At 37.8% G+C, this 12,346-nt stretch overlaps 4 protein-coding genes across 4 annotated transcripts; 1 reads left to right on the forward strand and 3 right to left on the reverse strand.

Moving 5' to 3' along the window:
• Nucleotides 1-2,097: 2,097 nt before the first annotated feature.
• Nucleotides 2,098-2,673, forward strand: LOC122036889. Its single transcript, XM_042596325.1, has 2 exons — nt 2,098-2,270; nt 2,354-2,673. The coding sequence occupies exons 1-2, from the start codon at nt 2,160-2,162 to the stop codon at nt 2,477-2,479; spliced, it is 237 nt and encodes a 78-aa protein (XP_042452259.1). The 5' UTR covers nt 2,098-2,159; the 3' UTR covers nt 2,480-2,673.
• Nucleotides 2,674-2,800: 127 nt separating this feature from the next.
• LOC122036878 (alcohol dehydrogenase-like 4) lies at nt 2,801-5,446 on the reverse strand. The gene is made up of 10 exons (XM_042596314.1): nt 5,293-5,446; nt 5,083-5,219; nt 4,926-4,975; nt 4,497-4,840; nt 4,285-4,367; nt 4,082-4,157; nt 3,844-3,905; nt 3,585-3,680; nt 3,316-3,483; nt 2,801-3,223 (listed from the first exon to the last, which is right to left on the reverse strand). Exons 1-10 carry the CDS (start codon nt 5,363-5,365, stop codon nt 3,107-3,109), a joined length of 1,206 nt encoding a protein of 401 aa, XP_042452248.1. The 5' UTR covers nt 5,366-5,446; the 3' UTR covers nt 2,801-3,106.
• A 245-nt stretch (nt 5,447-5,691) lies between these two features.
• On the reverse strand, nt 5,692-7,482 carry LOC122004363 (alcohol dehydrogenase-like 3). Its single transcript, XM_042559266.1, has 6 exons — nt 7,471-7,482; nt 6,564-6,626; nt 6,347-6,422; nt 6,155-6,216; nt 5,940-6,035; nt 5,692-5,868 (listed from the first exon to the last, which is right to left on the reverse strand). Exons 1-6 carry the CDS (start codon nt 7,480-7,482, stop codon nt 5,692-5,694), a joined length of 486 nt encoding a protein of 161 aa, XP_042415200.1.
• Nucleotides 7,483-10,602: 3,120 nt separating this feature from the next.
• LOC122004371 lies at nt 10,603-12,179 on the reverse strand. The gene is made up of 2 exons (XM_042559271.1): nt 11,698-12,179; nt 10,603-11,632 (listed from the first exon to the last, which is right to left on the reverse strand). The coding sequence occupies exons 1-2, from the start codon at nt 12,177-12,179 to the stop codon at nt 10,978-10,980; spliced, it is 1,137 nt and encodes a 378-aa protein (XP_042415205.1). The 3' UTR covers nt 10,603-10,977.
• Between the last annotated feature and the right edge of the window lie 167 nt (nt 12,180-12,346).

The following is a 12,346-nucleotide window of genomic DNA, read 5'->3' on the forward strand; positions in this document are numbered from 1 at the left end:
CAATTAACTATTCTAAATACACCGCAATAAAATAGTGTTGCTGAAAGATGGAACAGAACATTGTTGGATATGGTTAGGTCGATGATGGCGAGATCCGGGATGTCAAAACTAGTGAATATTGAAGATATCTAGGGTATCACGGGATTCCTTTAGAGTATTGTGATTTGTTAGTTTTAGTGATAACTTAATAGATCACTACTCATTTGTTGTGCCGACTCTCGTAAGGTCGCTCATTCCTTTCACCGTATGTTAGATTAAGAAGCAAGTGTCGAGAGATGAATTGCTCGTTGTGAGCAACTGACCTTTTATTGTGCCCTTGGTGGGCAAGTGGGAGATGTTAATATGGGCGGTTATTGCCCACACCAAAGGTTGCCAAAGCAACCCATGACCAATGCCAAAGCAACCTTTGGAAAGAGGCAAACGACACCCCTCTCATGTGTATAAAAAGAAAAGAGTTTTCTCTCCTGAGGGATGCAAGATTCTCACTTTTCTCCCTTTCTCTCTTTATCATATGAGTACAAGACTTCTCTTATGAGACATCACCACCAAATCCCTAGGGTGTTTGAAACGAGGAGCTATGGAGAAGACTCTTATATCTTTATGATCTTGTGAGAATTCGAAACCAACAAGATAATCATCTCAATCAAGAAATAATAAGTTATATTTAGTGTCAACCAAAATTTTCTTGTTGTGTGTTGAGTCATGCCTTGCCTGCACCATATAACAAATTTCTGGCTACAATACCAGTTTGACGCATGCCTAACTATAAAATCCCTATTATCATTTCTGGTAGTCTCATGGTACAAGAAAATAAGTGATCTATGATAATTTGTAAAATTTAATATAAGTTGCAATATTTCAATTCTATTGAAGTTATCTAGTATCTTCGGCTCCCTATCAAAATATAAATAGATAAATTATAAAAAATATTTTATGCAAGTCCTCTCCATAGGGATAAACTATTCTAATTTTATTAGAGTAAAACATGATATTACTCATTTAAAGTAGCTCAGTATCTTTGGCATGATGCTAAGATACAAATACATAAATAGGCATGATGACAAGATACAAATACATAAATCACGTGAGATATTTTATGTCCAATGAGAACCACAAAACGTATTGAAATAAACATCTATACGTATATTAACTGTGCTAATACATAGGGACAAAAATATTCTAACTCTACTGTAGTAAAAAGATGGAATTCGTTATCTCAATAGTTTTATACGATCGGCTTTATGTGGCAAAAGGAGAAGGTAAATTAGAAAATTATAATTAGAAAAAAAAATTTCATCAACTTTATTTATCGAGATTCGAACTCTTATCCTAACTCTATTCCGTATTAACCAACTTAATCTTATCCCAAAGTAAAAATATTCTAACTCTAAAAAAAATAATTAATCAGACTGGATAACATTGAAACTGGGATGACTGGTCCAGTGCCACGAAAGTTTTCTACCGACCATCAGAGTAAATCAGGAAATACTCGCAACGAGCAGTCCAGGAGCCCAACATCTTTTAGTTACGTGCCCTATTTAAAGAAAAAATTCTTATAAATTTAATACGAATACCTAGATAATAATTTAAATATTCTACCGTTACATTATAATCTCATGGGGAAAAAATATTCTAACTCTAGAAGATAGATCGAGGAGGTTAGATTTTCATATCATGTGTTATGTGTTGATACGGTTGATATTTATGAGTACTTATTTAAATAATATTATAATCAATTTTTAATAAATATAAAATATTTTATCCGTATTAAGATAAAATATCCCCTATAATTTGTGTATGTGCATTTATCTTCTAAAATTTCCCATTGATGTATTAGAAAATTCTAGATATTGAGTGGGACCCAATTGCATCTCCGCCTCGGATAGTGTCTGCGAATTCAAAACCGTCCGCACCCGCCGAAAGCTATTGGATTTTTTTTATTACTTATTTTTATGAGTTGAAAACTATTTTTCGACGGCTCTGATACACTTTGGCGTGAGATGCACGCGTAAGCCTTCGGAACCGAAGCAGACTTCAATCGGGTACATATTTTTCGGTCACGGGTCGATTTTGAGGCTATAAAACAGACAGCGGAGGTAGAGAGGACGTCATTCCAGAGAAGAGAAGACTTCCACCGTCTCGTTGTCGTCGCTGTGGTAATGAAGAAGGCTGGTGCGTTCGCCGCGTCCATCGCGGCCGCGTCTGCCGCCGCTCTTGCCGCCGCAACGTCCGACTGTCGCGACGCCTGCTCCATCCCTCCATCCAAAGAGGTACGCCCTTTTCGTCTCGAATCGGGAAGAACGAGATGATCCGTTTTGACGGTTTAATTGATGATATGGATTTTGTCGATTAGGGTTCTGGATCGTCGAGGATGAGAGATACCGCGGGAGCGGGGTCCGGAAAGGGTGCTGATAACAAATTCGCTCCGAGATTCGACGGGCTCAGGTTCATCGAGACCCTGGTGACGGCGCATCGATGATTTCCTCCCGTTTAGGCGATGGCTGCAGCCCTCTTCCCTGCGTTTATTTCCTTTCTTTTTCATTGTTAGCGTGGGATTGCTACCAGTTTTGTTTCGAAGGAATGGTGATCCTTTTTCCGTGATTTATTTTTCTTCTGGAGTTCGATCCAAATGCTCATCGGCTTTAGGTGGCTAATTATGTTTTATTTATGCTCCGTGACCGACTCCAAAATCTTGAGAACCGATTGATCTTTTTGGAGAGAGAAAAATCTTTCGGAATGTTTATCGCGAACAAGGGGAATTCATTACAGATTTCATCATCAATCATGTAGCTGTTACACATTTGATATCAAAAGACCAATTCAAATTTCTATTTTTTTTTAAAAAAATATTTTACCTCTCAAGTTTTAACAATTTTTATCTATTTGAGAGAATACAAGAACAATGAGATACGTATGTAATTTGTTCGCTTTATTACTTTTTGCTCTCAAGTAAATGAAGGTTGATTTCTGGCAGCGTTTTAACATATGCGACAGCGTTTTCTCAAGAACTGAACACCTTATTCAAGTCGAAGACATCGACAAGTTTAGGAGAGGAAGGCAAAAGAAAAGACATTATTCATTTGACATAAATAATTTCACGCGACGATCACAAGTGCAGCATGCACCTCAGAGCCTTTCCCTGTTCCAGCAGCTCGAATGCCTTGTTTATGTCCTCAAATGGCAGCTCATGGCTGATGAACCCGTCCAGATTAATCTTATCTTCCTGCACCACCCAAAAGATGTGAAATTAAATCACTCAAATCTTCAAAAACGACCGAATCATTTTGTTGATCGGCACTACAGAAAAAATCTGACCCCATTCCCATGCATGCATTTCTCCGCAAACGAAAGCAGCTGCGACTTGCCCTTGAAATCCCCGAAGACACTGGCGACCAACCTCCGGCCGTCGAAGAGCTCCATGGGGTGAAAAGGGAGCATTCTCGGGGTGGGATGGATTCCCAGCATCACAGTCAAACCCCATCCCTGCCCATTCCATCGACAACGAAACCACTTTTATGAATTTTTTTTGATTAAAAATAAAAAACTCACCCCTTGTGAAATTTTGGAAGAGAATGCATACGTACGTCATGGGTCGATAGGAAAGCCTCGCGCAGGGCGTCAAGGTTTCCGGCGCACTCAAAGCTGTAGTCTACGCCTCCTCCAGTCAACTCCCTTATCACCTGCTTTCTCAGTCATCGTCCATTAATTTAATTTTGTGTATCATATTAGCACGCGTCTAAAGTTTTTTACTTTGAAATAGATGACAGATTAACTCTACAATTCTACAGACAAGTAATTGCTTAGATTAGCCATAAGAAAGTTTCCCTGTTTGTATGTAATTACCTCGTGTACCGACTTGTCGTGATCTTTGGGGTTGACGAAGTCCGTGATGCCCATTTGCTTTCCTGAATGGCCATAACAAATGGGTATATGTTCTCTCCTCGATCATTAATTTATTGTAAGATAACATTTAATCAGATGTTCACGGCAGCTAATTAATTTAAACACTCATGGATCACATTAGATTATATAACTAAATAAATCCTGAGAGAAAATTTAAAAAAAGGATTTAAAAACTGACCTAAAACAAACTTATCTGGGTTGATGTCGACGCCAATAATTTGGGAAGCTTTCCTGTACCTTGCTCCTTCAGCAACCTGCACTTGTTCTTCCGATTAGAAAGACTTTAAAGCGGATTTAAGGTTTCTGAACTGTACAGCAACATTTTGAAAATTTTGAAATGAAAAGGAAAGTGCGCAAATAATGATTTGCACAATTTCTCACCGCAAGGCCGACGGCACCGAGTCCAAACACGGCGACGGTGGAGCCGCTGGTGACCTGAGCGGTGTTCCATGCTGCACCAACTCCTATGCATTTGTGAGAAAAATAAGAAATTCGGCGAGCACTAGAAAAATTTCTACGGAGATTCGATCAAGGAGAAGAATTTTTTTTTGCAAGTTTCTCCAGCCTAAGATCTTAAACATTGGATCCAGTACCGGTGGAGATGCCGCAGCTGAGCAGGCACATGCGCTCGAGCGGCGCAGCCGGCGGGATCTTGGCGACGCAGGCGGCGTCGAGCACGGTGAACTCAGCGAAGGTCGATGTGTTGAGGAAGTGGTACACGGGGCGGCGGACGCCGGAGGCGCCGTCCACAGCGGAGAAGCGCGTGCCGCCGTCGGCCACCATGACGCTCTTGAAGGGGTCCACCCGGTAGCGCGCGCAGAGGTTGGTGTTGGGGTTGCGGCAGTGCGTGCAGTCTCCGCACTCGCCGTTGAAGATTGGCACGACGTGGTCGCCGGAGCGCAGGTCCTCCACCCCTTCGCCCACGCTCTCCACCACACTGTTCGACGAAACGCCCAACTCAAATCAAAGCCAAACACTTCCCTCTTCCAAATCGTCGTCATAAACGATGTTAAATTCCTCACCCCGCTGCTTCGTGCCCAAGGATTCGAGGATACACTCTTTGCAACTCATTCTGGAAGATCCAAACAAACAAAAAAAAAAAACAGAAACTGAAATCATTAAAAAACAGAGGAAGATTAAAGATGAATGTGAAAGAATAAAAAAAAAAAAAAAGGTTACCTCGCCCTTCCATGCGCTGAGATCGGTGTGGCAGATGGAAGTAAAGAGAATTTTGATGCGAACCTCGAGCTTCTGCGGAGGCTCGACTTGAACCTTCTGGATCACGAAAGGTTCTCCAGGAGCCCACACAACAGCGGCTACAGATCAAAAGATAGACGGATACAAGAAGGGCTTTGGCATGGAAAAAACATGAGCCTTACTCTTGCTTACCTTTGCACGTGATGATTTTTCTGTCGGCGGCGGCGGCAGCGGCGGCGGAGAAGCCATTAGATTCAGAAGCCATTTATTAGTCGGCGGCGGGGTAGGAAAGCCGACGACTATGTTCGTCAAACACTTGGTTTTTCATATGTATATAAAGAATTTGGAGGAATCTTAAATCGGCAACACATTAATGCCTGTGCGTAATTTTCGCGAACAATAAATTAGTCTGCCAATTCTGAGCCGACTGTCGAAATCTAATTGGCCCACTGCTACTGAAATTCAAAGGTTGCCACTTTTACCACAGGAAAAAGGGAAAAACAACTAACTATCCAAAATTTATTTTAGCCAGATTCATCAGAGAGGAGAAATCCAAATTATGTAACTCAAATAGAGATATCATTAAAAAAATTAAGATTCACTCACTCCACGCCCGCATTTCTCTGCAAACGAAGGTAGCTGCGACTTGCCCTTACAGTCTCCAAAGATACTGGCGACCAACCTCCGGCCGTCGAAGAACTCCATGGGGTGCAAAGGGAGCATTCTTGGGGTGGGATGGATGCCTAACATCACAGTCAAACCCCATCCCTGCACATACCACCACCAACAACAAAATTACTCATCAAATATTGTTCTTTAACTCATAGACACACGCATACGTCATGGGTTGATTGGAAAGCCTCACGCAGGACGTCAAGGTTTCCAGAGCACTCAAAGCTGAAGTCAACTCCTCCTCCGGTCAACTGCCTTATCACCTGCTTGCACTCAAATTCAAGCACAAAAATGCCAAATGGCTTGACCAAAATCTTCGATTGTGGAGAAATAGATGAGTGTCTAGTTATTTTTGTTTTGAGAAGTATATATAATTGATTACCTCATGCGTCGGCTTCTCGTGATCTTTGGGGTTGACAAAATCTGTGATGCCCATTGGCTTTCCTGAAGAAAGCAACTCTCGCTAATTTAGTTTTACTGTCTTAAATTCCATAAAAAAAATATTTTGGAAAATAAATGTAAAATCATATATCCGATTAAAATAAAATTTAAAAAATTAAAAAGAAAAACTGACCTAAGGCAAACTTGTCTGGGTTGATGTCAATGCCTATAATTTTGGAAGCTTTTCTATACCTGGCCCCTTCAGCAACCTGCGCTTGTTTTCCCATTAGAGAGGTCTAAAAGCAGATTAAAAATTCTGAATTATAAAGCAGTATTTTGAAAATTTGGATTGACTCAATCGAGCAAAACTGACAGCAATTTTGCAAATAGCGTGTTTGATGATTTCTCACCGCCAGGCCCACAGCACCGACTCCAAACACAGCGACAGTGATCGTTGGGTAACATTTGCAGTCCTATCAGTCCGGATTCAGAAACCATCGCTGCCTGCAGGAACACAGCACCTGGTCCTGTGCCAGGACAGAGGAGTTATATATCGACAGGGTAGACAGAGACACTCTTCATTTCTAATATAAAAATAAATTTTCTGATAGATGTCCAGATTTATCTATATTTAGAATATTATATTAGAATTCTCATTCAAAAATTAAAATTTAAGATAAAATTTTAGATATTCAGAAATTTTTTATTAGCATGAGAAAAGAAAATTACTATTTTGAATATTTAGAAAATAAAATATTGATCCGAGTTTAAAGAACTATTATTTATAAAATATATATTTTAAAAATAGTTAGGATAATTAATGTAAATAAAATAAAAAATTTAAAGTAAAAATTTAATTTAGGATAATTATATAATCGTGTCAGTCCGGATCTTCTATATTGTAACCTTTGATCCTCTTCTAAATCAGAGATGATTTATAGGTGAAATTCCATAGACCCTACCTAGATAACATGTGAAAGCCATAAAAGTTCATCTATAAGTGAACTAATCTTTGGATCATACTTTATAGTCCAAAGGATCCGTGTTCTATATCATCTTTTCTCCCATTAATACATCCGACACTATAAAAATTTAGTCTAAAAAAAAATCTAAAATTAGAGTTGGCAAGTAAACAGGGAGATCATTAACTCTTACGAAATTTTATTACTTAGTTGAATGTCACATTTCTATATATGGAGGATGATCATAAACATTTAACCATTGTTTGGCGTTAAAAATGGTAGGTGCAAAAAACGTATGTATTTTATTTTTGTATATTTAATTTGTGACAAGAAGATATATTAAATATTTTAATACCGTAATAGCCATTTATTATCTACAATATATATATAAATATATATATGTTTTTTTTTTAATAATTAAGATATTTAAATTTTGCTTGGGCTAGACGGAAAAGATATTCATTGAGATGATGATGATAGAGATTATAGTGGACCTTTTGAAGTGAGTTCAAAAGTTAACATAAAAATAATAAATTCAATTCAGCTAGTTCTCAAATCATCAGTCTGATTTTATAAAATTTCTCATAAATTATCAGGTAAATCAAGATATACTCAAATAATTCAGAAGTCTAATATTTTTTAATTGCACATCTTATTTAAAGAATTTTTTTTTTACAAATGTATCATGAATATCTTGATGACAAGTTTAATGTTCTACCATTGCACTTAAAAGTAAAAAAAAATTAATAAACTTAATTATTCTCATTGACTAGCCCAAGGTTGACTGGCTCAATCCCACAGAATTTTTTCATAGACCATCAAAGTAAATCGGAAAGCCCTCGACAATCAAGAAGTCCAACATCCTTTAGTTGCACTCCCTATTTGGAAAAAAAATGAAGAATTTTTTTTTATAAATTTATCATAGCTAAGGATCGAATCATGAATGTCAGTGACAATCTATATATCCTACCGCTACATCATAGCTCAGAATATACTCAAAAGTAAATAAGAAAGTTGGGTAAAGAGGAGAAGAGGATCATCGATAATAAATAATTAAATTTAATATTTAAAAATTATGAGAAAAATGAATCTAAAAAAGGGGGTTTATTTTATATTATTATTTTATTGATTTGATTAAAATTAAAATGAAAATAATTAAATTTATTTTGCTCATGTTCATTACCTTTTACTTAGACGAAATCAAGGTCAAACAAATATTTTTTTTTTATCATTTTCGTCACTATTTTAATATAGAATTTATTTCCTTATTTTCCCTCCATTAAATGAAAATAAAATATAAAAGTAAATGGAGTTAAATATTTTTTTTATTTCCACTTACTTGAAAATAAAAAAGAAAATTAATGATATTTCCTCCCTTCCTAGCCGGTTTAAGTAACCGTCAAAAGTTAGAACAATGAGCCCCTTTATTAAATATTCATCTTTTTATTATTTTTTTTATCTAAGATATTCAATGCTTCTAATCTAGAGTTAATCGCCGATCCAATATAATATTTTAATCCACATAAATTAATTAAGAAGCGCTTATAAAAATGGACAATATTTTTAAAGTTATCATTCAACTGAAGATAAATTAATAAAGTGTGTTGTAATTAAAATAAATGATTAATCAAGTGACCAATTTGACATCATTAAAATTTCCTATCAATCACCAGGATAAATCAGGAAGCGTAGGCCAGTCCAGAAGCCTAGCGTCCTTTGATTACATCTCTTATTTGAAAAAAAAATTCCTACAAATACGTCATAACTGAGATTCGAACTACAAATACCTAGGAGACAATCTGAATGTTCTACAACGACACCATGACGCTGAGAACCCGCAATTAAGATTCAACTACCATTTAAAAAACATAACCACTATATCATTATCCGAAACAAATATTCCCCTATTAAGTATCTTATATGTATGTTATTTTCTAATTACTTCTGTCATTATTTATATTTATATTCTTTAATTTATTAATCACCCATAATACATGCTATTTAAATGAAACCTTCCAACCTCTATAACTCAAACTGAAAAAACAAAAACAAGCAGGTAAAATCAATGTCAATTTAGTTCAGAAACTACAATAAATTTTCATATAATAGGCCCAAGAAAATTATAATATAATATTACTATTAACATAAATATGTGGAATGGGAAACAATAAGATATATCAATTAGATTGACATTTTAAAAATGTATATTCTAAACTTGTTCAGAAAAATACTACTCAAACTATAGCATTGTAGAGTGCTTAAAGAACAGAGGAACATTTCTACTGACCACATACAAGTGGGACTGAAACAGCTGATAAAGCAAAAAAATTATTACAAAAGCATAAAAGTTATATGAAGAATCAATTTCAGACTTTGTAGAGTGTTTAAAGAACTTATGAACAATTGTTATTTCTAGATTGTAGAGACATGAATTTACCTGCCAAAACACAAATGGCATAGATGAGAAAAAGTGTATGTATGCATCAGATGGGTTACGAGCACTATTGTTTGTGCAAGGATGAACTTCCTTCTTGTCTAAATTTAAATAATTCAATTTAAACATGCAAATATTCCACAAGCCGAGCTCATAACTAAGACAAAATTACCAAGCAATTAATTAGAAAACGAAGCATAATGAAAATAACAGGAATTTGTATTCTTCGAAGCATGGCATATGCCACATTAAAAGATTAGAACAGACAAGTCACTGATGTGCCAGTTATAAAAGTATTGCAGAAAAATGTAGTAACTAATATGATCTTATATTGCTTGGCAGTCCCTGCAAAGATGTGTTCAACTTTGCTTTATGCCCCAACTTTAGGAACACCCGATGCCAATTTTCTTCATCAGATTTAATGAGAATGAATACGGGTTGCGTTACAAATATGGATGCATATGCCTATTTTGATAGCAGATGTGGCTTGAAAGTGTGCCCAAGAGGGGTGACAAGTCAGAAACTTGAATCACATCCTCTCAAATTGATATACTACTACTGAAATTTACATCATTGGATAAATCAAACCTGAAGAAGCACAAAACTAATGTAGTGAAAAATCACATGTTATCATTCAGTAGTACCATCAAAGGAATTGTCTCAGGTGCAGTAGATAAGAGAGATAGTCAGCATAAAATACTCATTTATAAAAAAGCAGATCCACAAGTGAATTTACACATTCTAATAAGGGTGACAAACAAATTAAACAAATGATATGAAATGCCAACTTGTTACTTAATGCACTATATAATGGGTTAACCATGTGATGTTCAAACACTTGTGAATGGATAAATTCAGTGAGATATTAAACATATCCTATTTTATTTGCCAAAAAAATATCAGCGAAAACATTAAGAGGCTAATATATGAGACATATCCTATTTTATGTGCCAAGAACAACTCCAAGTAAAATTTCAAGAATTATACATATAAGCACATGAAACGCAAGGCAAAACAGCGTGAGCATTTTACTAAAGAGGATCGACCAATCCATTAACCAAAAAGATTCAATGATTACTACAATCACAAAATCCCATCAAACAGTTTGGTAAAGATATTTGATAAGCACACACAGAAAAAAAAACAAAAACAAAAAAACAAGATGATCAATAGCTACCTCGAGGCAGTCTCAAAACTGTTCGAGAAGAAGTAAAATCCTGAACAGTTTGCGAAATTCAATGGAATTGGAAATGTGAAAAGGAAGATTCGAATGACCTCGCCAAAGTTCAGCAATCGTAAAGCTTATCTGCATACCCTTCATTTTCCACAACCATGTTTTCCTATGTTCAACAAGCTCCAGATCTGTAGAGACGCCATTCTGCTTGTTCTACAATGAAAACCCCCTAGACTCCAGCAATCTCGTTTGCTCTAGGCTCTGAGTTTTTGGAATTCAAACCATATCTCATAATGACTGAACAGCAAGCTGTCGTGCGTATGCTTCTCGACGTATTCCAAACCTAAATTTGTGAGCCTCTTCGTGCACTCTTCGCCGCCTAATCGAGAACAGAATTTGATATTGTGAGAAATAAAGATCCGACCTTTCTCAGGTTTTAGCTTGGTAGATAATCTCTCAAGCCCAACCCACACCAGAGTGTCAGGGATGTGAAGGAACACTGCGCTTGCATAAATAAGATCATAGAAAACGTCAGATCCGAATCTATCGAGCACCATGTCATCTCCCCGGACAATCAGAGGCCGCTTGTGGAGGAGACCCTGAGAAGGGAGCTCGTACCGGAGCGCGGCCATGAGTGAGAGTTCATCGCGCTCGAGGCAGTGGAATCGCGCTACGTCGAGGTAACGGATGAAATGGAGGCCGACGCGGAGCGTGCCGCACCCGATCTCAAGGACATCATCGGATGGCTTGAGCTCAACAGTCGAGGCTAGAAACTCAAAGACGTCGCGGCCGCCGGCCCAAGGTTCCCCGTAATTGCTGTGGTGCTCCTCCACCAAGAGCTCTCCGGGACAAGGGAGGGCGGTGTGATTGCTACCCTCATCGCCCTCATAGTGGGAGATACCTTTGAACCTGCACAACGTGAATCTAGATCAAATTTTTATTCTGGTCATCCCCAAAAGACTTGCAGAACCAACCGGCCGAGGTCCTCGAGCTGCTGGGCGAGGGTGCGAGGATTGATGCCCTTGCGGAGGGAATGCCAGGTAGAGGTCGAGGAGGAAGGCTCTTGAATGGAGTTACGGGCGAGCTGTGATTTGAGCCAGGCGATGTCGTCGGAGGAAGGGGAGACAGGATCGGAAGATCTGGTGCTGCCGGCGGCGGAGGGAGGGCAGGATAGGGAGGCGGAGGGTGGAGGGGAAAGGGAAGGAAGGAGGAGAAAGAGGAGTAGGGCAGCGGCGACGGTGAGGAGGACGGAGGCGGGAACTGTAATGCGTCTGGATGGGTAAATTGCGATGGATCGAGTCGACGGGGACTCCACAAAAGTTACGTCGTTTCGATGTGGACTTGAAATGCAAGGGGGGGCCCGGGCTGACTCTAAGTCAGATCCAATCCGATAAGTCAGATCGTTTGGAGCATCAGGATGGTTCGGCCCATGGGCCGAGCTAATCACAACCCACATACTAAATTTATCAGGAAATTTTGAAATATAAAAAATAGTTTTTTTTTAAATAGAAAAATTATAAAAAAGTTATTTTTTTTTCTCTCTATATATAATTTTATTTTAAAATTTAAATTGGCGGGCTGTGGCCGGGTAACTATACTAGTTAAAAATGCTGATTTTACTTT

Source organism: Zingiber officinale, chromosome 1A (genome assembly GCF_018446385.1).
Source record: "Zingiber officinale cultivar Zhangliang chromosome 1A, Zo_v1.1, whole genome shotgun sequence".
NCBI lineage: Eukaryota > Viridiplantae > Streptophyta > Magnoliopsida > Zingiberales > Zingiberaceae > Zingiber > Zingiber officinale.

Coding starts and splice junctions, on each gene's coding strand:
- LOC122036889 (XM_042596325.1), top strand. CDS start 2,160: ATGAAGAAGGCTGGTGCGTTCGCCGCGTCCATCGCGGCCGCGTCTGCC. Junction 2,271..2,353: donor CCATCCCTCCATCCAAAGAG/GTACGCCCTTTT, acceptor TTTGTCGATTAG/GGTTCTGGATCGTCGAGGAT.
- LOC122036878 (XM_042596314.1), bottom strand. CDS start 5,365: ATGGCTTCTGAATCTAATGGCTTCTCCGCCGCCGCTGCCGCCGCCGCC. Junction 5,220..5,292: donor AAAAATCATCACGTGCAAAG/GTAAGCAAGAGT, acceptor TTTGATCTGTAG/CCGCTGTTGTGTGGGCTCCT. Junction 3,681..3,843: donor ACGACAAGTCGGTACACGAG/GTAATTACATAC, acceptor CTGAGAAAGCAG/GTGATAAGGGAGTTGACTGG.
- LOC122004363 (XM_042559266.1), bottom strand. Junction 6,423..6,563: donor TCGGTGCTGTGGGCCTGGCG/GTGAGAAATCAT, acceptor AAACAAGCGCAG/GTTGCTGAAGGGGCCAGGTA. Junction 6,036..6,154: donor ACGAGAAGCCGACGCATGAG/GTAATCAATTAT, acceptor GAGTGCAAGCAG/GTGATAAGGCAGTTGACCGG.
- LOC122004371 (XM_042559271.1), bottom strand. CDS start 12,179: ATGTGGGTTGTGATTAGCTCGGCCCATGGGCCGAACCATCCTGATGCT. Junction 11,633..11,697: donor CAGCTCGAGGACCTCGGCCG/GTTGGTTCTGCA, acceptor CACGTTGTGCAG/GTTCAAAGGTATCTCCCACT.